This window comes from Ascaphus truei, chromosome 5 (genome assembly GCF_040206685.1).
Source record: "Ascaphus truei isolate aAscTru1 chromosome 5, aAscTru1.hap1, whole genome shotgun sequence".
Lineage (NCBI taxonomy): Eukaryota > Metazoa > Chordata > Amphibia > Anura > Ascaphidae > Ascaphus > Ascaphus truei.
The window spans coordinates 302,193,984-302,219,900 of record NC_134487.1 but is presented as its reverse complement, the minus strand read 5'-3'; the positions used below and the strand labels follow the sequence as shown (position 1 = coordinate 302,219,900).

The 25,917-nt window shown below is 42.7% G+C and overlaps 1 protein-coding gene across 13 annotated transcripts in view; it reads left to right on the top strand.

The window, feature by feature from the left end:
* The window catches only part of PDE3A (phosphodiesterase 3A), a 355,481-nt gene that overhangs the window by 157,687 nt on the left and 171,877 nt on the right, over nt 1-25,917 (top strand). For 4 of the 13 annotated variants that reach the window (XM_075602953.1, XM_075602952.1, XM_075602955.1 and 1 more), the window contains exon 2: nt 25,813-25,914. The exons of 7 other annotated variants lie outside the window; for them this stretch is intronic. In XM_075602953.1, coding sequence (XP_075459068.1) covers nt 25,813-25,914 — 102 coding nt within the window. Of the gene's footprint in view, nt 1-25,812; nt 25,915-25,917 lie in introns of those variants that run through there. 2 more of the 13 variants (XM_075602956.1, XM_075602954.1) reach the window with 1 other exon arrangement.

The window sequence follows — 25,917 nt, the reverse complement described above, 5'->3', positions numbered from 1 at the left end:
TTAGCGTTCACAATCAGGCCAGGGAAGGCCAACTCTTGTCCTCAAGGGCCACCAACAAGCCAGGTTTAGAGGATATATCTGCTTCAGCCCATGTGGCTCAATCAGTGGCTCACTCGTTGACTGAGTCATTGACTGAGCCACTGATTGAGCCACCTGTGCTAAAGCAGCGATATCCTCAAAACCTGACCTGTTGGTGGCCCTTGAGGACTGGAGTTTGCCTTCCCTGCTCTATACTGTTCTACTGTTTGCTTCTCACAATGAAAGGGACTTTGCTATGTCTGTAATAACAGTGGGGAGCATTAAAGGTGTGGGAAGCAGGGAGCTTCTGGAGCACAACCACATTCATTTCAGCTCTGGAGACCCCCTGCTTCCTGAGACGCCTACGGAGGTGGCCCTGTTACCATCCCCTGCTGGACAAACAAAATGGAGTCTTAAATCTCCCGTGGCATGCTGAAAAGAATGAGGTTCAGCTCCGAAGACTCCATGTCCATGCTTCCCAACCATCTGAAAAAAAGGAGGGGTTGGGCAAAGCATTTCACTTGGATTGCTAATTAAAGGGGCAATGCAAGTGGCACTTTAAAAATATATATATTTTTTGTTTTAATATCTGCAGTGAAAAAATGGGACATTGGTCCCCAGTCGTGCTACAAAAAAGTTTGTGAACATAGTCAATGCATGAAGCCAATGAAATGTATGTAACAATAAAGTCCAGTAATGATGAAGAAACCAAGGAACCCTGCGTAATCAGGTGGTTTGTAAAGTAGACCATTTGTCAGCCAAGTAGATGTGGGGTGATGGGGAGCCTGCAGATCAGTATGAACTGGATAGTGTTGATAACTGTGGGGGGAGGGGCAATGCTGGTTCAGTAAACCCTTGAGTTCTCTCCGTGTATAGCGGAGAGACCTCCGTTGAGTGACCGGACACTCTCCCTCCTGTTCCGCGTTGTAGAGCAGGCGCTGTGACCCCACTGGCTGCAGAACGCAGAGATCAGCTGCGCATGAAATTAACAGCCGCGTTACTCACAGTAAGTGGCTTCCGCCGCTTCCGTCTAGGCGCGCCTCCGTCTGGAAGAAGTAAATCAATGTCGAAGGGGGAAAGATGGCGCACTGCAAAAATTGGAAGAGGGCTGGAGGCAGACATAAAAATAAAACTATTTATTAGGCATATTAGCCAAAAAACATATAATACAAGACACAGGTCCTCAAACGCGTTTCTCCCCGCAAATTGGCTTTATCAAAGAATTTATATCTGCAGCATTTGATAACCTTTATTGAAAACTAATTATCTCATCTGCTGATTAATTAGTTCTCCCGTGATAGATCACCACAGATTCTGCTTCCCAGGGTTCACTAAATGGCCGCTTTGCAGTTTAAATCAATCCTTCAGTGGGTGTAAGGCTACGATTATACAGGTCACAGCTGCGATCCGGCAAAGCGGCAAGTAGAATTGTAGTCAGGAGGCAGCCGGAGGAGACAGGGAGGCGTGGCCGTGAGCGGTTCGCCCTCATTGGCTGAACCGCTCACGTGACGCGGTAGGTATGTTTGGTTACATTGGATTTATGCGCTTTGTTTTTCAGCCGCCGGGCGATTTTAGGTATAATCACGGCCTAACTCAACAGCTACAATGTATTCTTATTTTACTAATGTAACATTATGGTTACAGTTTGCAGCTCAAACTCCTGGGAATATTGGCAACAAATGATTACAAACAGGAAAGTGTTACAAAGATCTCGCACTGCTGGGGAGATGGGCTAAAACCTGCTATAGAAATCAAAGAATGCTCAGTATATTAAAACTCATTAAAATGGCATTGATAGGCACCAAGATAAAATGGGAGCCGCATCTACGGTACCTCCGTTATATCATTTCAAATTACGGAGAAACGGATTTGCATTCTGTAAAGCAGTAGTGTTGAGAATAAGACGCCTTTCCTTGTTTGACATGTTATAAAAGTGGACAGGTTCAGTTTTGATGGCATAAGCATTGACTCTGCAATATATTGTAACCATTATGAACAGATGTATATTTTTGGGAAATTACTTCTCACCACTGGGGCCAAAATATAGCACCTATCAAAGGAAAATAAATGCATTTATCTGAATCCTAACATTAGTCTCTTAACCTCTTTCTGGATTCCTGCTCAGCCTGTCACCCGATCTCTTATTAATTCTATTGGCAAATGAGCTTTACTGCCTTAAAAAAAGAAACCACAACTCCACATTTGCTGTAGTATACACGTAGCTGTAACAACTGCTGCCTGGACTTATGTAAATAAGAAATGTCAGGCAGTAGCAGAAATGAAAAAGCATATAGCATTATAGCTTAAATGTTTCCAGGTGTTCGTGCCAGTTCCTGGTAACTCAGTATTAGTACAGGTGGCTTCTCATTTCTCCTCTGTCTGGGCTTGAGGAACCTATATGGAAGGGCTGGCCAACTCCAGTCCTCAAAGGCCACCAACAGGTCAGGTTTTAAGGATATCCCTGCTTCAGCACAGGTTGCTCAATCACTGACACAGTCAATGAATGAACCACTGATTGAGCCACCTGTGCTGAAGCAAGGATATCACTAACACCTGTCCTGTTGGTGGCCTTTGAGGACTGGAGTTGGCTAGTCCTGCTATATGGCATTACAAATCTCCATAGTCCATGGAAAACTTACTGTATCAAACATGCTAAAGTCACAGCAAAATGTTCCTAACATCTGTGATTGGGAATAATAAACTCCGTTTAGATGTCCACAGTGTTGATGTTAAACAAAGCTGGTGAGAGATCACAGTAAATATATAAGTCAAAAGTCAGACACATTTTTATTTCTTGCCCACTATGTTTAAAGTCCAAATGTGCTGAATATTTCCGGGGAGTAAAATGTTATTAGGAGGAAGCGACAAGTTCCACAATTCTTTCTCTTTCTGCGTGTATTCCCTCTGTATCTGTTTGTGTGTGTCCGCCCTCACCTGTATACAACTGTTTATGTAAAATACATAACTCTGTACCCCCATTGTACCACGCTATGGCATATGTTGTTGCGTTACAAATATAAGATGATAATAATAATGTTTTTAGATTTCTCATTGCTTTGTCCGTACTGCTTTCCACTCATTGTCATTGAACATTAATTATTGAACAAAATATGCTTCATTTTTGTAAGAGCTGTGTTACAAAAACACACTTTGTGGTTCATCTCACAATACCGTGACACCCGCCCCTATGGGCATTACTCTTTCTACCACTGCTACTTGTTAGTTCAGCGCGTGTCTCTCCCCCCCGCCCGGCCAAGAGCAGAGATAATAAAAACCAAAGAATATAGCGCTCACACGAGAGATCGCATTCAGTTCCAAGCGTCTGCAAAATCATTCACCTCTCATTAGTACGAATAGACGAAAGTTCAGCTCTGTTAACACAATATATTGCTGTGTTTTTGGCCAGAAACACTGTTGACTAATTAATGAATAATTATGCCGAAACGCAAGCGTACATTTAGCGCAGATTATTCTAAACCGTGCAAACGTATACAGAAAGGGAAGCTAAGGGCACAGCCGCTGAATACAAACGATGCAGATAATATTTTGTATTGCAATGTTGAAGGTCAGTCATGAAGTCATTATGACGTCACACTTTCACGCTGGAGTTCGGCGTCCCATATTGTAAATAACGTAAATATGGCAACCCTATTTTACTTAAAAATATATATTTGTGGCCCGACCTAAAATATGGTTTCCTGGAACGCAAGAGATTAGCAATCCTGCCACGGGGTTACAAACTGAGATTTTGAGATGAGTTTTGCTAAAGTGTTCCTCAGCAAATTGTTTTTGAAGAAATAAACTGCCAAAGTTATTAGTAAAAATATCACTAATGTCCGTGTGTCTCATCCAGGGTCCCGCAGAGGCGGCGGCACAATGACCCTATGCCAAGGTGCCACGGGCCACAGGCAGGGCCGTTTTAAGACCTGCGTAGGCCCTAGGCACTTTTATTTCTAAATTCCTGTGTGTCCGATATTTTTACTAATTTTTATGCTAATTTCATCGTTTGCTTGTTTCTTTCGATACAAGTGATATTTGGCATCGATACTTTTGTTTCGATATTTAAAGGTATCGATACTTCAAAGGCATTTTACATTAAAATTTGCTGTTTTCTCTTATTTTGTGATTTTTTTTTGTTTAGTTATTTTTTCAAGTGAAATATTGTAGGCCCTAAAAGGTTCGCAGGCCGCGGGCACTGTGCCTAGTCGGCCTAATGTATAAAGCGGCCCTGGCCATATGCCCCGGGGTAAAAACTGTACTGTCTGCTCAGCGATGGCACCTCCTGTGTTCTGTGCACAGCATTTTTAACGTGTTAGTGAATATATATCTGTTGTATGGAATACTGTTTTTAATTTGCGTATGCCTGGTTGTTAGTCTGTCTCTTTGCGACATTTACCATTCATATTGTTAATGCCACTTTGTATCTGCTTGAACAACTGCTATTCATATGCGTTCTTGGCCACTCACATTTAAATATTTGATTATGCATCTGCGCTTCTGGGCAGCCATTGTCCAGAGACTGGTTTGTTGGAATGCGGAAATGCTACAAAGAGACGGACAAGCATTTAGGAGTCTCTGCTCTTCGATAAAACGCCCACGGGCGCGAAACGCGTAAATGTGTTTTTATTTTGTGCTACATGTGCCAATACATTTTTCCAGTAATGTAACCTACAACCCTCAGAGTGCTTTCTTTCAATTGTGAACCGCCAAACTCACCTTTTTCTATTCTGTAACGGACATCGGCAGGAGCACATCGAATGCTGCAACATCTGAGGATATCCCGTGAGTACTTTAAAGCTGCAGTTCAGTCAATATCCTGCATGTGTGTTTTTTTTAATAAATCAGTTCTGTAGTAAGAAAAAATACTTTTAGCATTTTCTGTTTTAAAAACAACAACTTTGAAAGACCAATTTTCTTGTATTCTATTTTAACAGCCATTTACTAAGGCACTGCCCCTTCATGTCCTGTCACAAGCCCTGGCACACCCCTTTGTCAGCCCTGCCCTCCCTCTAGCACATGTCAGTGCAGGAGTGCTCATGAATATTCATGAGCTTCCACTGAGAGACAGAAGCAGAAGAAAAACAGATCCCTTCACTAATGATGTCACCAAATTTCGCAGATCAATACATGGAGAACGAATTGACTGGCAGCTATACAGTTCTTTAGGTAATTAGAGATTGCCCACATAAAACTATTGAAATAAAAAAATAAATTAAAAGAAATAAATAAAAAATACTGAACTGCAGCTTTAACATACTTATGTAGATAACACCCATGTGTTAGGAGACTCAGTGCTTCCTCACCCACGTGTTAGGAGACTCAGTGCTTCCTCACCCACGTGTTAGGAGACTCAGTGCTTCCTCACCCACGTGTTAGGAGACTCAGTGCTTCCTCACCCACGTGTTAGGAGACTCAGTGCTTCCTCACCCACGTGTTAGGAGACTCAGTGCTTCCTTTGCCGTTAGATAGTCACCCTCCATTTAACTTTAACTACTCACTGATACTTGATTTACAAAGACATCAGGTTCCCTCTACACAGAGACTCACCAACAAGGGATTCATACTACAGTATTATTCTCCTATTGTGCAACGAGTTCTTATAATGCAACACTGTTCCTAATTTATTCTGAGGATTACAGCATCAAGGGTTTTTTGGAGGCACCGTCCTGTTTGTTGTTACTAACGACCTCTTCTTCTGATCCAGGTACCAATACTAATCCTATGTGCCCTGCGGAGGTGTGAACCCAAACTCCTGCTCCGTTACTTGCTCTTTACTTTGAACTCTGCTCAGAGCCCCAGTTGGTATAAAGCAGCTCGTGTGTCATTGTCAGATAAAAGTTCTGCATCCAGGTGTGGAGGAGGAAGGCCTACTATGGTAACCCAGGGCGGGCGAGGCAAAATTCAAAGCTGCTGTACTGTATGTTAGGAGACTACACCGCACATGGCATGTTCTGCTACTGGATGGCATTTTTGCCGTAATTAAATGTGTTTGGAACCTTTCCAACTAATACACATGGGAGGTTGTTCACCGTGAAAAGCTCAGGGGAAATACTGTGAGTAATACATTGTAATGAGCAGCATATACTGATTCATTCCCCGGTGGTACTGCACAGGGTAACGTTACTGCACAGGATAACGTTACTGCACAGGGTAATTTTACTGCACAGGGTAACGTTACTGCACAGGGTAACGTTACTGCACAGGGTAACGTTACTGCACAGGATAACGTTACTGCACAGGGTAATTTTACTGCACAGGGTAACGTTACTGCACAGGATAACGTTACTGCACAGGGTAACTTTATGGCACCGGGTAACTTTACTGCACAGGGTAACGTTACTGCACAGGGTAACTTTACTGCACAGGGTAACGTTACTGCACAGGGTAACTTTACTGCACAGGGTAACGTTACTGCACAGGGTAACGTTACTGCACAGGGTAACGTTATTGCACAGGGTAACTTTACAGTAGACAACAGTTTTTATATATTAATGAATTTCTTTGGCACACAGTACCTGTTTCCTACATATTTCTTCTCCCACCCCACCCGTTTGTAATCTAGTTTACAGCAAATAAAAATTCTACTTGTGAGCAGATTTATATGTCTCAGATAGGCTTATTATCTCTTAGCATGCACTACTTTCACTGCAATACTTCCACTGCCGCCAGGGATTCTGGGTAATGACATGCAAATGAGCATTCACAGTGTGTAACCTTTTGCTTCTTATCCCTTTTAACATGTATCTATGAGTCTAGTTTAATAACACTTGATAGGTTGTATTTAGTTGATATTAGGGCAGTGTCATAATTATAAAAATATGTTTTGCTGGATATGCAGGAACACGTTGGTTCCCGTTGGGATTTTAACCCAGGCCCTGAGGTTTGGTCAATGAGATTTCCACAAAAGCAGAGGTCTCCCAAGATTATCCCTACTAAATCTCTGCACATAATACTAGAACTGTAAAAGTACAGATGTAGCAGACGTTATAACCCCAACTACCGTGAACTAACGCTAAGAATAAGGCCTTAAATAATGCATGCGTTATTGCCTCATCCAGTGATAAATAAGATGCCCGTGCGTTACCAGGAGCGGAAAAAACGTCTGCTACATCTATGTCGGACATCAATGAGCGCCTGATGATTAATTTGGCAATAACTGCTTATTATTAGCCTTGGAAGTTACATTTTTTTACTAGCATGCAAATATAAGGTAATGGATGGGAGCAACGGCTATTAATAAACAGTCACTGAAGATATCTCTGAATTTTCATACTTTATATATGTAGCCCATATTCCCCCCCCCTTTCTGGGAGATGTTGCTGCTACAGGGAGTGTGGTGGTGTATATCTGCTGGCTTACAGTAGATCTGAGTCTCCTGCATGGTGGTAGGGGATGTCAGAACAGGCTTCTGGGGTATAGACTGATAAAGTACTCACGGTGACAGCGCCTCCATCTCTTGCAGGCCCCTTTGAGTGAGGGGAGCAATTTCCTGCAGGAGAGTTCTCTTCCCTTCCCCTGATAGATTGCACTCTCAGATGAAAGGTATAGTGAAACGGGAAAATTTTATTGTACACTGCAGGCTTCACACAGCATACACAGAAACCATCAGTAGAGCTTAGGGCCTTCACCCTCAGGATGGCCCTGGACCTACACTCCCAGCCTAGGGCACCAGGAGCAGTTGTAGCTCTTCCCTTACTCCCTGGTGGAGAAAGAGGAATAGTCTCCCAACGCTCCCCTAAGGGAGGGCCCACAGATTGACAGAGCCCTGCCAACTGGTTTGGGTAGACTGGCCTCTCTCAAAGGTAGAGGCTAACTGACTAAATCAGGAAGTGCAGCTCCTTAAGTACAGGAAAAGCAGGAATCAGCCCTGAGCCCCCGAATGGACGCAAGGCCTGGTTGCACCGCCTCCCCTGTGACTCACTGAAGCTGCAGGAGGTGAGGGAAACCCATGATTACTCCTGGCAGACCTGCTCTACTAGGGCTTACTGCCAGGAGGAGGGCAGACTAGTAGCTAGCGAAACCAGGCCTGGCTACATATATGTGTTGTTATTCCTATTTTAAAGAAACTACCGTGTTTCAGTAGGGCAGGGGTGACATACAGCTGCAACTGCTGGTTGTAGACTAACACAGCGGGGGTCCCTTCATTTGAATGGGACTCACGCTGTGTGAATCCTACCTGGCTGCGAGTCCCATTGAAACGCAGGGTCCTCCGCTGTGTTAATCCGATGGGCAAATGACAGCCTGCTCCGGACCATCTCACGCGTTACTGCGAGATGGTCACAGATTTTCCTTGGCAAGCAGTCTACAACCGGCAGTAGCAGCTGTATGACACGGGACATTTAAACCTGCATTAGATACCTGCATCACCTTCAGAGGTATGTATCTCGAGGAGCAGGGGGTCACCACAGCTGAAATTAAAGAGGGTCAGCTCCGGAGACCTCCTGCTTCACGCCTAAAGGATAAATATTTTTCTAACTGGAGATGCTTCTTTAACATGTGTTACGGTTCTGCTCTGGTTTGTTACATACAACAATATCTCAAGTGAAGTGAATCTGGTGTCACCCACAGTGAAGCAGAGTTTCTTTTTTGGGGCGGTAGAATAATGTTTCCACTCTCCTATAAAAAGTAATGCGCCGTACTGGATCCAACATCGCCATTCTGAACCTCACTGTGAGCAGAGCACCGTTCCTCCCAAGCACCTCGGGACTATTATACAGTACTTTCTTGTGTTTCATATTGCATTTAAAATGTTAATAAAACACTGCAAGATATTACGGCTCAGTAAGAGAAATAAACCTACCCCTGAATTAATTAGCAGCACCTCCAAAGTTGGTGCTGGAAAGGTGCAGCTCCACCTGATTCTTCTTTTACAAATGACTACCACCTATGCTTAATTATCATTTAAATACACACAAATATATGTATATATATATATATATATATATATATATATATATATATATATATATATAAATATATATATCATAAAACAAGGAACAGCAGGCACTCCGTAAAGACAGTCAATAATGTGGGTGCAAATCCTATATAGAATGATAGGCAATACGATACCGGGGTAAGACGAAATCACAGGCAGCACTCCAGTTGGTGGTCAAAAATAATATATTGTTTAACAAGACCCCATACCGACGTTTCGGTCCTGCTTGTGGACAATATATTATTTTTGACCACCAACTGGAGTGCTGCCTGCGATTTCATCTTACCACGGTATCGTATTGCCTATATATATATATTAGTGTGAAGGATTGGGGCACACATGCCACTGACCGCTGGAGAAGGTGCTAGTATCAAAGTACCTAGAAGATACTGTGCAAACATAACAAAGAGATAGGCACACCAAAAATGTGGGGAAAACAATATTTTATTGGCCCAATGTTTTGGCGGGGTAAAGGCTCCAGAGGGAGCACATTTTGGTGAACCAATCCCTTTCTTATTTTATATGTATTATATATACATTAGCAAGCACACCAGGACTTATGCTAAATTAGTTTATTACTAAGGGCAACGTTTCTGCTCTCCAAGGATCCTTTTTCAAGAAATTGACCTTAAACGTTGACCGTAATTAACTTTATACAATTTTGCATAAGACCTGGTGTGACTGCTATTACTTTCTATTATACTCAATTTCTTGGCAGGTAAAGCACCCAGGTAGTACACCATTTTTAGTGGCGTGCCACCATAATCTATGATAATATATATATATATATATATATATATATATATATATATATATAAAGCAGAAAATAGCCGTGTTAGTCCAGTTGCGATAGTGCAGAATAAATGAGTTCTCCAGTATTCGGTAATAAAAAAGGTATCACCGAATGAATACTGGAGAACTCATTTATTCTGCACTATATATATATATATATATATATATATATATATATATATACTGTATGTATATATATATATATATATATATATACTGTACTCTGAATAACATATTTATTTAATAAACTATATTTTTTCATACTATCGCCCTATCTCCCAACAGACTTCATTTTATGATTACCTTTTTTTTAAATGTATGTATATGATCTGTTTATTATTGCTCATTGTCATTTGTGTTTTTGTAACTTTCTTTTTTAACGTGTCAAGGCACATTACATAAGGATAGATAAGAGTTGTACTTATTACACTGTCCGTTATTGATGTTAAGCTACAGCAGTGGTAATTCAGTGACTATTCATGTCAATTGAAAGTACAAGTTATAAATTCCTTTGCTGCCAGATATTTTTTTTCTGTATTTCTGACATTCCCAATGAAGGACCCTGAGAGGCTGGAAATCTTGTAACAGATCAACCACTTGTTGGTCCAGTAAGAGGTTTCATTCCCGCTACTCACCCTCCCTCCTTTGTTGCTACTTGGAGAAAGGATCAGCACGGCTCCCCACCCTTCCATGCTTTGCTACCAGAGAGACCTTCAATGTATTGCTTTGTTAGGCTTTTTTTTTATTTACATCAGCCAATGCATAATTGACTACACATTTATTGATTAAGCAGACAATCTGTTTCTGTTTTAAAGGAAAAGACAGAAACAATTCTAAAAAAAACATCAACAAGACCCAAGGTTCAGCAAAGTATCCGGCCGTTCCTCCTCCTCTTACCGTGCACCTCACACCTGGAACAATCTACCGGAGACTCTCACAACCGCCACCGGTCTAAGTTCTTTCAAAACTAAAGCTGTCTCACATTTTAATCTGGTCTGTAACTGTAACATACGCCTATAATATATATTATCTCTAACTGTGCATGCAATGTCTTGTATATAATGTATAACCTCTGTTCACTTAATGTAACAATGTATTTGTAGCCATGTATTTGTCATCATAACTCTGTGCCCAGGACATACCTGAAAATGAGAGGTAACTTCCTGGTAAAACATTTTATAAATAAATAAAATCACTGGGGTATAGCATTAAAGGAAGACAAAGTATCACATTAGACAGCACAACAAAGGTGACTTCAAAGCAAAAACTCATGGGTTTTTTTCTTCCAATTTAGCAATTTCTACCTTTAATGTATTGAAAAGTGTATTATCTGACATCATTGGTTTTGTGTTTGTTTTTTTTCAACACACTGTTCTTTTCTAGAAAAAAACATTCACTTATCTCATTTGTTACATTATTTAACATCTACGGTTTTGTTACGGCTAGATTCTCTAAATTCGGTTTATTTGACATGTGCATTATTTCCACTAGCCAAAATAGCAATGTTATCTCCAAAAGTATAGGTGATGTGTCAGTCTTACAATGGTAACAACAAGTGTTACAATCAAGGACGGTGTATCCGGGACATTTCCTGCATTGAATAGATGGTATCAGCTCAGTTTTGTTTATTTCTAATGGCTCTGTTAAATGGCAGTTTTATAAACTAAAGAATCCTAAACAAAGTTTGCGGAGTTTACTTTGGCCATCTCCAGTAAATTCTCTGTAATCTAAACATCAACTGTGCGCCTCATAAATCACGCTGGTGACGTCATATGTTCAATTAGCCAGCTCAGTGCGTGCGAGGCGGGCTGTTCCAAGTATAGAGTGCTCATACTTTTTTTTAACATAAGACCACTTTAGCTCGTCAGGTACGGAAGGCCGCTGTTACTCTTAGTCACTTTCTTTTGTTTGTTTAACTAAAATGGGAACTCTGCTTTTGTTTGTTGATGGTGCCACGGAGTAGAAATTTACTGATGTCCTAATGAAGGGTTCTCAACTCCAGTGCTCAAGACACCACCAACAGGACGGCTTTTCAGGATATCGCTGCTTCAGCACAGGTGACTCAATCAGTGGCTCAGTCAAAGACTGATTGAGCCACCTGTGCTGATGCAGGGATATCCTGAAACCTGCCCTGTTGGTGGTGTCTTGAGGACTGGAGTTGTCCTAATGATTTTAAAACTTAACGTCTTCTCACAATCCAGGGGGAGCATAAGGAGGAGATCAACAGAAATAGTATCTACTGCAAGTGCAGATGGTGATGAAAAAGGAATATATTGTGTTTGAGTCTTGGCTCCTATAGATCGCAGGAAGCAGTAACGTAACTCCCATACTGTGGCAGAATCTGTTCTTGTGTGGTATACCAGGAGAGATGTAACTCAGTGCGCAGGAGAGAAAAGGCATCCATAGCACAGATCAGCTTACCAAAGTATTTTATAGTAAAAAGATAAGAATCGCACTTACAGAGTAGCGATAATAAAAAGGCACATATCGCAAAGGTTATAACATCGCGGATGATACTGCTCACCGCCTCCGTCTCCGCTGTGACGCTGGTAGTCTTAGGAACCCTCCTCAGCTGGTAGCCTCCTTGCTGGTGTCGATCGCAGGCTCCGCTACGTCACATCCGAAGATTGCCGGGGCAGGTCCGGTTTCAGGTTTGCAGCTTGGGAGCGCGTCCTTGAGTGCTCTGTCAACAGGGACCTCCCACTCTACGCGTTTCGCCAATAGTAATTCGGCTTCATCACGATGAATGAAGCCGAATGACTATTGGCGAAACGCGAAAACATGAGGAGCTCAGCTCCACTGTCGGGAAGGAATTATTATTTATCACACTTCACTATTTGAATTTACTGAATGGAAATGTAAAAATATATTATATGCAAATATTTGGGAGCAACATGTTTTTATGGCTTAGTTACACGAATATAAAAGGGAATCATCAATGTTTTTGCCCAGATGTACTGTGGTTGTAAATACCAGATTATTTAACCAGATGGCAGCCCACAGTCTACAATTTAGTATGTAGAGACTACAAAACTAAAGTCATTCTGTCCTCCCATGCATATATTTTAATCTAACCTATAATGATTACCTTAGTAGGGCAGTGCATTTGGGTACTTCAAGCTATTTTATTGTATCGGAAGCAGCTGTGCCATTTAACTAGACACGTTATATCAGTGCCACAAGAAAAGGACATTTTTGCGTCCATTCCATCCCTTGGACAGAACCTTGTCCCACTTCTCCTTGAAGCTTCGTTTTTCCTCTTTCTCCTTTTCCATGTTTTATCCAGATACGTAATTAACTCTGGATATGATACGAATCGCAGGAATGCACAGATCTGTAGAAAGCCATTGGTTCTGTTCTACGTATAATGCAGGCAGTGAAGAAGCTTCGTGGGACATCTGATGTTCATTTCATTTCCAACTGCACTAAATTACTGAAATGCATCTTAACCCCATCAGCAAGAAGACACATTGAGCCTTTTATAAAGTCTGACAGGAATATCCTCCGTAGGAACAACAGCGGATTCAGTGTGTAAAATATGTTTAAGGAAAGCCGGACAGTTTTAATATTTAGAATATTGAATTTGTATTGTTTATGATATGTTGCTAAAAAAAATCTAAGCACAGCTTTTATGATTCCATTTAGAATATGTTCCTTACATCATTGTTCCCAGTGATAATACAACCCATCCTTTTATAACTCAGAATATAAACATCTAAAGTCATATTCATTACTTTGTAACTGACATCTCTTCGATACACAGACTTGTATTCATTGTGTTGTATGTTGCTATGGGGGTTGTTTACATGTTGCCATGGTGATGTTCCCCTTCCACTGCAGATCAGCTGCGGTACTTACGCGTGACGTGATCACGTCTTTGGCGCCCAGACCTTCCATGCGCCTGGAATTGGCCTTGGCACCTGGAGGGAGAAGGGTGGAGGGAGCTTGGTAGGGGTATAAATATTGCTATGTACAGTATGTGTTTTTCCACACCCTGAAGAAGGTGCATGCTTTTATTACTTGTACATTACTGATTAAGTCATTAAATTAATTATGACGACCGATTTGACTAATTGGTGAGCTTGACTTTAGCTGTTTGTACTGTTGCCCTATTTTGACTATTAAAGTTTAGTCTTTAGCATCCAGTTTTGTGAGATATTTGCCTCTATTACAAACCACCAAATATCTGTGAGATTGAGGAAGCCAAAATAATTTTGCAAATGGAGAAGGCATCAAAACGAGGTCATGTTTACATAATGGGTGCTTTTAATTATCCAGACATAGACGGGAGCAATGAGATTAACATTAAAACGAAAGGAAACAGTTGTCATAAATTGAACTTTTTCAGGTTGGGCTAAACTTGTGAGTGGAGTACATCAAGGATCGGTACTGGGACCCCTGCTTTTTAATTTGTTTATTAATGACCTTGAGGTTGGCATCGAGAGCAAACCTCCATCTGTGCTGATGACACTAAATTGTGTAAGGTAATAGAATCAGAGCAGGATGTAATTTCCCTCCAGTAGTTCTTGGATAGACTGGAAATTGTTCAGGTAAATGGCAGATGAGGTTTAATGCAGATAAATGTAAGGTTATTCACTTGGGAAACAAGAATAAACAGGCAACTTACAAATGAAATGGGGATAAATTCGGAGAATACATGATGGAGAATGATTTACAAGTGCTTGTAGACAGCAGGCTTAGCAATAGTGCCCAAAGGCAAATACAATCTTATCTTGTATTAAATGGGGAATGGATGGAATTATAATAATAATTGTAATAATAATGGAATGAAAGTAAACATAATTGTGCCCCTCTATAAAGCATTAGTAAGACCACACCTTGAATATGGAGTACCGTTTTGAGCACCACTCCATAAAAAAAGACATTATGTAACTAGAAAAAGTGCAGAGAAGAGCCACCAAATTAATGAAGGGAATGGATAATCTGGTTTATGAGGAGAGGCTAGCGCAATTAGATTTGTTTACATCAGAAAAGAGGCTTCTAAGAGGGGATATGATAACTATATACAAATATATATCCGGGGAAAATAAAAGCAGCTATCAAAAGAACTATTCATCCCAAGGGCAGTACAAAGGACACGGGTCATCCCTTATGGTTGGAGAAAAGGCGATTTCACCAGCAACAAAGGAAAGGGTTCTTTACAGTAAGGACAGTTACAATGTGCAATTCATTACCCATGGAGACTGTGTTGGCAGATACAACAGATATCTTAAAAAAACAGTTGGAAATCTTTTTAGAAAGGAAAGGTATACAGGGATATACCAAATAAGTAAACATGGGAAGGATGTTGATCCAAGGAGTAATCTGATTGCCAATATTTGGAGTCAGGAAAGAATATATTTTTCCCCTTATGAGATATCATTAGATGATATTTCACTGGGGTTTTTTTTTGTTTTCTTTCCCCTTGATTAATATACTCTAAGTACAAATATAGGATGAGTATCTGTCGCTTAAATTTAGCATAGGTTGAACTTGTGGACGCATGTCTTTTTTCAACCTCATCTACTATGTAACTATGTATAATCTTCAGACCTATATTATGGTCGTCTACTATTCTGGACACTGGATTCCTGTTTTTGTCAGTATAACCCAGAATATAACACATCCACAGTGTGTGATTGCAGTGATGGCGTAGAGCAGGGGTGCGCAAACTTTTGGTGCTGTGCCCCCCTGCCTGCTCTCCCCCTGTGCTCATGCCCCCCTACCTTTGTGCCAGCGTTAAATGATGCAGCGGGGTCAAGTGATGTCATGTATAGTCTGAACAGGTCTGAAATCCCTGTCCTGGCTTCCTATTAAATCCCGTATTACTTACAAAATTCTCCTCCTCATTTTTATGGCTTTATACTCTTCTGCTCCTCCTTACATCTCAGCCCTAATTTCTCACTCTGCACCATCCCGACTCTTGCGCTCTGCTCAAGGATGTCTTTGTATCTAAAGCCCTCTCCCGCCTTAAACCCTTCTCACTGACTGCCCCACACCTCTGGATTGCCCTTCCCCTCAATATCCAACTGGCACCCTCTCTATCCACCTTTAAGGCCCATTTAAAACACACCTTTTTAACAAAACATATAGGTAGCTCCGTTTGCTGATACTGTACATCTCATGCACTGACCTTGTCCCCTCGCAGACGCACTTACCAGAACACCCTCCTACTGTCTCTGTAAGTTCTCCCCACTTACCACCTAGATTGTAAGCTCTTCGGGGCAGGGACGCCTTTTCCTATTGTTTTTTGTCTGAAGAGCTTATTCCCATTATGTGTTATATTATTATGTCCCATATTACAGCTGTGACGCGCTGTATACCTGGATAGCGCTATATAAATAAAGATATACATTCATACAGCGGCCGTTATTCGAACAAATCATGGCGCCGATTTCGTGTGCGCTGCTGTACTCCACGCGGCATTAACGCGGCCAATCGCCCCAGGCTCCCGCGCTTATCGCGATTGCTTCGTTTGAATTTCATGGATTCTGTTTCTTTGGGTGCAATGAAATGAATAAATTGCAATGTGTACAGGACTGTGCTAATGTGTCAATATGTGTCAAGGAAGTAATTTATTAATAATTATTTATAAGCAAGTTTGCGTCACATAGAGGTGAAGCAGAGAAGGGTGGGGGGCCGTGCTGGTCCTTTCTTCCATGTAGTAACACAGGAGGGAAAGGGAGGAGGGGGTATGATACCTTTTATTGCACCAACAAGTAGTTGATGTGTTACAAGCTTTCCAACCTGTCAGGATAGGGGTAGGAACCGATGAAGGACCCTGAGAGGTAGGAAAGCTTGTTACACATCAAATACTTATTGATCCAATAAAAGGTATTGCACCCCCTCTGCTCTCCCCCCCCTCCCCCACTCCCTCTCCCTCCAGTGTTACTGCGTATCAGAGGTGAAGCATAGGTTTACTTCCTAAAGTGGGGGAATGCAATCTGTGGCACTTAACAGGAATCACAACCTTTGAGAAATGATGGGTCATGGCCCAAAGTCATCTGTTTTTACTACATAGCACAGTAATGCTAGAAAATGTATGTGGAAAAAGCAGGCTTGGGAAGTCTGTGTATAAATACCACAAAGCTCGGACGGTTCGCACAGTTTGCAAAGATTTGCAAAGTCCAAAGTGAACTACAAAGAATCTTTTTGGCTACAACCGTTGTTACTAAGTGCAGTGGTCCACTTGATTAAAATGCTGTGAATCATGTGTTTGTTGAAGAAGCAATGTCATTTAATATGCACTTCTAAGTTGTGTTACCTTGGCCATAGGAACTGTGCTAACTCCACAACCTGATTCTTTCCTGTCTTGTGCAATAAAAGTGAAACTAAATATAAAAAAACAGAAATCCTACTGCACAATTACCGCAGAAGTGTTCAATGGGAGGCAGAATCCCTGCAGGTTTTTATTCCGGATCCACAGATTTCATTGGGTTTCTCAGCACAGAAGTGTGGGACTACATATGACAGAAACATTACTTGCCTGGACAGATGAACTAGTCATTTCCCATAAGGATTAGGGCTAAGGGAAAAGAAGAACTTTTGGCAAGAAAGGGGTCACAGTAAAATGAGAGACTTGGTTCACACACTATTAACTGACTCAGGCTTTGTGACTCAGCAGTGGAGTTTTGCAACAATTCTGCTCATTCTCAGGAAGTGGCTGATTACTTTGAATTAAAAATAAAAAACCGTATCAGATTTAAATTCAGCTTCCTGCAATCATCCCTTTAAGGAGCGTGCACCATTTGTCTTTTTGAGATATTCATCTAAATTTTGAAGTCCATTTCTCTCAAATCCTGCAGTGCCTTGGAGGGGATGCAAGTGTTAGGAGCTTTTCCACATCAGAAAGGTACTTTTCTTATCCAGCAAGTTACATTGACAAGAAAGGTTGTATAATATAGCTACGTAGGTATCTTATTTAAAGAGGCTGGCAGTGTTTTATATTCTCTTCCCCGTTATCACCTTAGTCCCATTCCTCATTGTGAAATAACTGGAACGTTTTCTATTCCACAGATATATTCTACGGATTTACACACGGAAAATATTTATCCTGCGCTTTTTAAATATGGCCACCATTGTGATGTCCTAAAAACAGCTAAAATACTCACCTCTAGTCATGGCTACCATTGGATATTATTCTATTTTCGTTAGGTATAAGATCCTAATCCGCATATAGCAGTCCATGATATCTATTATTGACCTTTTCAAATTTCTCAGATATAATAAAACTTATAGTAGCCAAATTCTGCATAACATGATCATGCCAGTTACATTTACTTTGTACATTGTCTTCTTTTCACAACTATAAACATATTGGCCAAAAGTTCTTCTTTGGCAGGACAAGTCTCAGTTTTGGGACCTTCCCCAACAATTTAAGGTCCTTGGGAACTTTCTGCATCCTATTTGTTCCACTTTTGTATACCCTTCAAATGTACTTTCTTTATTACTCATAGTCCACTGAATGTGTGAGCCAGGCGTTGATAGAACCAACAAGTGGCCGTTATTTCGAGGAGGTTCTCGGCCCATAATATATCACCATAAGCGTCTCTCAGCTGTTCAACTAGGTACCAAGCTATTGTAGATGTTAGTGAAATAGTCTGAAATAGTGGGAAAGGAGGAACTGTGCTGCTCAGAGACAAGGGATGTTTTGGGAAACTTGGGGCCTGAAGGGGAAAATGCTGCTTTGTAAGTTCTATTATCTACTCACTGCATGAGGCAATGATGAAGATAATGAATGACAGTGCTTTTATATAAAGTTTTTAATGGCTTGGGGGGAAGACTGGGAAGTAGACATGAGCGAGTTCAGAAATTTGAAATCTGACACCCTGAACCTTGGCAATCTAAGCCACATTCTGCACAAAGCTATTGGCTATATTTTGCTTAAATTGCCTAGGTTCGGGGGTGTTGGATTTGAAACATCTGTACTCTCAAATCTCTACTTGAAGTGGAGAGTATCTTGTGTGAATGTCTGACTGTGTAAATGCGTGTGCGTGATGGTGTCACTGATAGAATGAATTGGGGGTTAATGTGTTAGTGAAAGACTTCCTGAAGGGGAAAGCATGAATGGATGGATTTCTTGGTGTGAAGGTGATAATTGGTAAATGAGTGTCTAAGGAAGAAGGTTTGCATGGATCAGACGTGTTTCTGAGACATAAGCAAATATAACATTCACTTAAGGAAACAAGCTCCGGGGATTCTCTTTTTATTCTAAGGAATTGAAGTAAACATTGTTCTTGAAAAAACAACTAATGTTTGACCCATAATGCTCTAATCCGAGGGAAAGCGCTGCAGCTGTTATATATTGTATACTATTTTAACATTTGTTCCATAGTTTAAAATATTGTTTCCCAACCCTGTGATTGGAGATGCCCAACTAGGCCAGACTGTATCTTTAAATAACTAATTCTAATGATGTTCTTAGGTCTGTTAACGCATATTCCCCCCCTCCCCCGAAAACACTTTCCCCCTGAAATAATGGATTCAGACATACTGTTGTGATGGGTAATAAAAGGTGACAGCGTTATTTTCCAAAAACAGTGACTGCCAGCCAGCCCCATACTATGGGTAGGGCAAAACCGACCTATGGGCGCACCAAGCCAGACCTCTGGGCACAGCAAGACAGACCTATGAGCACACCAAGCCTGACCTATGGGCACACTAAGACCAACCTATGGGTGCAGGAAGCCAGACCTATGGTTGAACCAAGCCCGACCTATGGGGGAATCAAGCCCGACCGGAACCAAGCCCGACCTATGGGCGCAACAGGCCAGACCTATGGGGGAACCAAGCCCGACCTATGGGGGAACAAAGCCTGACCTATGAGGGAACCAAGCCAGACCTATGGGCACACCAAGCCCAACCTATGGGCACACCAAGCCCGGCCTATGGGCACACCAAAACCGACCTATTGGTGCACCAAGCCAGACCTCTGGGCACACCAAGCCAGACCTGTGGGCTCACCAAGCCCGGCCTATGGGCACACCAAGCCCAACCTATGGGTGCAGCAAGCCAGACCTCTGGGCACACCAAGACAGACCCCAAGCCCGACCTATGGGTGCACCAAGTCCGACTGTTACATCTGCCTGGGGTGGAGTTTTCTCTATCCCTCTCCCTTGGATGCTATAATTTAGCATGATTAGTAAAACAAATCTGTGGCTGCTAGGTTCCAACCGTACAGCTGGTCCCTAAGTCCACATTGCTGATATTTGGGCAGAGCCAGCCCCGACCGTACAATCGGCACATATAGCCTACTAATCGTCTCCTAGGGTGACAAGCCCAGCTGTACTGCCAGTGCCTAAATCACATCGTTTCTCCATCCTTGACCCGGTGGTCTTGCAGTCCCACTGTCGAAACGTTTAGCCCTACAGAAACCCTAGCATAATCTTTACAGGTTGTCATTACTGAACCTCTTTAATTGGGGCAGGTGAGCAGACTCTGCCTGGTGCCCCGCTCGCCTCCTGTTAAACCGTAGGCCATGTAATTGTTCACTCCTGGCCATGTCCTGGGAGGCCATGCTGTCAGCCCTCACATAGCTAGGCCAAAATGGCTGGACTGACAACCGGGGTGCGGACCTCTTTTGAGGTCCCAGTGAGACTCCGTCCAACCCACCACCAGACTGCCGCCAGCCCCCAGGCCTTATGCGGGCAATGGTCCTACACTTGGGGCTTCTTCCCATTTGTAACCAATTGGAAAATGGAAAACATGACTGCGGTTACCATTAACATTTTGCGTTATTGAAAAGATTTCGTGAGAGTTCACGTTGCTCGGAAATGCGTGAAAATAGATTTAAAGGCGACACTTTCTCCAGATTACTGCAAACCTTTGCGACCTTCGCTAGAATTGAGCAAAAATGGCAATATTGAGCGGGCCACAGGATGATATTCACTTCCGTTTTGACATTCGCAGTTTTCATTGATTCACGATTAATGCTGCGCAAATTTTTCGCAATGTTTGCTGTTTTCGCAAATCTTTTTGTGAAAACACATTGGCACATTTCACCCTATAAATTCCATGAAAAACCCCCAACCCCCCCCCCCCCCCAGATCTCTACTAATGAGATATATTTATACAGTAAATTAAAATCCAATAAGTGCAACAAACATAAATTCAGACAATAGGAACGGAAATGCGGGTGCCGGAAAGATTATGTTAATAGAGCATAGATCTTTTATTTGAATGGATTTGGGTCACTGCAATTGTACTGGAAACTGATCTCTGTTAAACGGATGTATGAAGAGAATTTCATAGCGTGGACTGCTGTCTAATATATCAAGCAATGATATAATGGATGCGCAAGCGGTTTCCTCTGACCATGTTTTTCATCAACAACCTCACAACCTCCTGAATAGAGACTGCAATAGCATTTGTAGCCTTACATGCATAGTTGTTAATATACAAGTCACAAAAGACAAACCATTCAGCACGGCATTGGTTTAATGATCCCTTTCCCCAGCCAGCGCGGTGCTGGCCCGGTGCTGGCCGGAGAGAGCCACATCATGGTGCTTATTTCCTTCACAGGAAGAACAAACCATTTCTGTTGCACTGGGAGCCTTGGAGTTTTGGAAACGCTTAACAAAAGCCGTAAGCAATCTTTTTCTCATCTGTAAGCTTCTTTTATGTTCATCCAGCATATTATTGGTGGCAGGGCGGTCAGCCTCAAATCTACCTTCAACACAGGTTTCTTATTAACGCACACTTAGTGCATAAACACTTCTGGGTGGCCGTTCCTGTCTGATTACCTTCCCAGGGAGGAATTTATGGAAACCCCGGCTAAGATGTTTAAGATGACCGTGGTTATTGGAATATGCCTTTTCATACAGAGTTTTTTTTAAATAAATTGGCTTGTTTCAATGATGTGAGCTACAAAATTACACTTAATAAAGACAGGAAAGTGCTGGTTACAGCACATTGTAGAAAGGAATAGTTTTCTATAGGATTATTTATACATTGGAGTTCAGTTTTATTGCTAATACTGTATTTATAAACAAAAGCAAACGACAGGAAATATATAGCAAGGAGAAGCGGCCAGTCTGCACACTCTCCAAACGCTTCAGCAATAACTTAGAAACCAAGCGTTGTTCCTAAAACGTAATTTTTTAAGATTTTCATGTCACCGTTTTTCATATAGACTGGAAACTAGTGTTTGTTGTTGGTTGTGTTAGTAAATGTTACTTTTTGCCATGACTATAAGGAAACTGCGACAGAATAGTATTTCTTGGTTACATACTGTACGGGTAGATACTCAGAAGGCCATTCATTTTTTAATGTTACGTTATCTCATATTAACGTATCGATATCCATCAGGCATATCCCTAAACGTGCTTAGCGCTACGATGTTCTGACACTTTCCTTAAATATAGTGGATAGATAAATGTGAATGGATGTTAGGCTTACTATATATAAATCATATGTAATGAGCAGTTTACCTAACGTCACCGGTCTTCATACCTCCACTACTGTTAGCGCACGATAACAACGCTACGATATTTAGCACCTGCCAAAAGACGCCGTTACTCACGTCCAGGCCCGGAGGAGCATTGTGTTATTTATACAAATAGCTTAAAAGGGAAGGAATTAAGTGGCACCCGCATGAATGTACTGAGTGTAGGACTTAATAATAATAATGTGTAATACTAACATATATGTGGTGTAACATACTAATCTCTGAAACAGATGCATATGAAAGTGTGTTTTTTTTCATGCAATAAACGATAACACTTTTTGATGGTTAAAGGGAATGTAGGATATGTTTAGAAAGTATGTTGAATAGGCCGGACTACTGTACATGGAGCTGTTGTACAGATATGTGTACGTTGTGGGTGGGCAGGAACAGCGAAGAGACCCCTAATCTCTCCTAAATAAACTGTACATCACACCAGGTGTTCCCAGCACTCCAAATGAAAACAAGAAAGCTGATGAAACTTAGAAATAATACTGTGTATTCACAGAAAAAAAGAACATACTACAACAATATGCAAATGCAAAAAACAGGTAATAAGTGAATGCAGGAAGGGGTAGTGAGCGAAGGTGGGTGTGATATCACTGGCAAAGTGAGGGTGGGGAAACCTCAAATGGGGAATGATGTATGTGCAGAAAAATGCGGGGAGCAATGTTTTGGGGTAATGAACCCCTTCTACAGGCCCATTCCCATACCCTCCACAGGAGGGGACTATGGTACTTCCCAACTCCCTCACAACTCAATCCTCCTAATCTTTAAAAACAAAAGTTGAAGATAAACACACAATTCTATGTGCATATAAATGCAAACAGTTATACATGAAATGAAATCTGTCATCCAACCTGTGAGCAACATAATATATTAAACACCTGACATACCCTATCAGAAGAGGGACCTTAGAACAAAAGCACACTGTGATGTGATATACAATTAACTGCTGAGTTATATGCAATCTGTCTCACAGAAATGTTCTTTTTGGATTGACCAGACTTGCAGGGAGCCAGTCCCTGTTACACACTGTACCACAATAGAATCAGGTAAGCCTGAGAATTTGCTCAAAGTAATCAGTCATAAAGGAAACCTGTGACCAGTGTGACCGGCAGCGTGGTCCTGTTCATGGCAGACAGTGATGTGTTGTGAAGCTCACAGAATCAACAGGCTGACTTAGACGTTCTCTTCCTGGTTCCTCAGTGGGCGGGGCTTAACGGTGCTCCCTTCCGGGTATCCGCGCAATGCAGTGACGCCATGCTCTACTGTGATAGGTTACACACGATGTGTGTAACCTCTTCTGGCTTGTGCAGATCAAGGAGTCCACCCAGGGAGTGTTACCCAGGAGAGGGAGGATATGCTTGTGTGGCCTCGTATTGTGTGTAAGGCCGCGATTATGGTGCGATGCTGCGCGCCACTGGAACAAACTAATGGAGAACACTGAAGGCGCACATAGGACAAAGCGCTATGGTGCGACAGATTACAGAGGGGACAACTGAAACTGATTTTGCAGAGCGACGGCCACGGCACATGAGCTGTTCAGCCAATGAGGACGAACCGCACGTGACGTCACAGCCACGCCTCCGCCACGCCTCCCTGTCGCCTCCAACCTAGTTTGTTTCGGGTGCGCACGATTCGTTCGGTCGCACAAGTGGGCACTATAATCGCGCAAGTATGATTGTACAATAATAATTTCAGAGACAAAAGTTGACAAAATATATTTTCATCACAAACTCTAACTTCACTGTTTTTTTAAAACAATTTATAAACAACCAAGGTTTCCACGGCTACTATTCAGTGGCTCTTTTTTGGAGGTGCGTTGCCTTTCTCATTGGGGCCATGGTAGCGTTGCCGGTTATGCCAAAAGATTTGTACCGTCAACGTAGATGGCATGGGCACATCTAGGGAAGATGGGGGAGGAGGTGGCGTTTCAGCCGCTAATGAAACCCCTGAGGAGGGTAGTGACTCCATAGAGGCACATGGGATGGTAACTAGGGAGGGGGCACGGATGTCCTCCAGGCCCTGCTAGGTGGCCCAGGTGAGGCCTTTGACAGAGGACGTGATCTGAGCCATGCTGTTAATGACGACCCTGCTGTGCTACCGCGTGGTATGAATAATGATGCACTGATTCCGCTTTGCAGCCTAATAACGGCACAGGGCAGCTATCTCCTGCCGCCGGGCTACTTGATCCATTCGGCGCGTGTTCTGGCCTGCCGTGGCCTCAATATGGCCGAGCTTGGCCAATATGATCACAAATGCTGCCCATGGCATTTCATGGCAGCTCTCTCTGGTGCTCCAACACAGCGCACCATGAGAGACTGCTGTGGTCTGGCTCCTTGCTGCAGCAGCAGTGACTAAACGGGCCACAGGGGGTGCAGGTAATCCTGGGTGGTTGGGCAGCTGGTGGGGTAGCCATGGCTGTAGCGGGGGGACAGTCACAGGTTTAGCTGGGGGAACAGTCACAGGTGCAGCTGGGGGAACAGCCACAGGTACAGCTGGGGGAACAGTCACAGGAGCAGCTGGGGGAACAGCCACAGGTGCAGCTGGGGGGACAGTAACAGGTGCAGCTGGGGGAACAGCCACGGGTGCAGCTGGGGGGACAGTCAAAGGTGCAGCTGGGGGAACAGCCACAGGTGCAGCTGGGGGAACAGCCACAGGTGCAGCTGGGGGGACAGTCACAGGTGCAGCTGGGGGAACAGCCACAGGTGCAGCTGGGGGAACAGCCACAGGTGCAGCTGGGGGGACAGTCACAGGTGCAGCTGGGGGAACAGCCACAGGTGCAGCTGGGGGAACAGCCACAGGTGCAGCTGGGGGAACAGCCACAGGTGCAGCTGGGGGGACAGTCACAGGTGCAGCTGGGGGAACAGCCACAGGTGCAGCTGGGGGAACAGCCATAGGTGCAGCTGGGGGGACAGTCACAGGTGCAGCTTGTTCAGCTGGAGCCTCGTCTGTGCCCTCCTCCGTGACCCCGTGATGAAAAGGGTCACAGCGAGATCTTCCTCCTCCAGCACATACACAGCAACCACGGGAACAAGGAACAGTCTGTCTCACCACAGCTTAATGTCACCTGTATGATCGTCCTGAAAAAGAAATAGATCATGTCATCAAATACATTCATACAGAACATGGGTACATGTAAGCACATACTGTACATACATACATAACATGGGTACATGTAAGCACATACATACATACATACGGAACATGGTACATGTAAGCACACATATGCATTCATACATACAGAACATGGGTACATATACATACATACAGAACATGGGCACATGTAAGCACATACATACATAGGTACATGTGAGCACATACAGTACATACAGAACATGGGTACATATAAACACATACATACATACATACATACAGACAGAACATGGGTACATGTTATCACATTTGGATAGAATTGCTTTGACCAAACAGTTACTACTTAACATGTCTATTTATGTACAGAACATGTTAGCAGGAGAATATATAGAGGCCGTGGTACACACACTGCTACTAAACGTTAGAAAGCCGTTACTCCCAGGCGCACGCGTGAGAGCTGGAACATGCTACACTGTATCACCCTTTGTGGAGCAATTACATTTACAGAGATCTCCTCCCTCCGCAGGAAGTAACGGGAAGTACTTTGAAAGTGACTATTTCTCACAGGACCGCAGTGGCTAACATCAGAAGCCTGGAATGCATTCAGACAGGGAGATGGGGGACGCAGGTA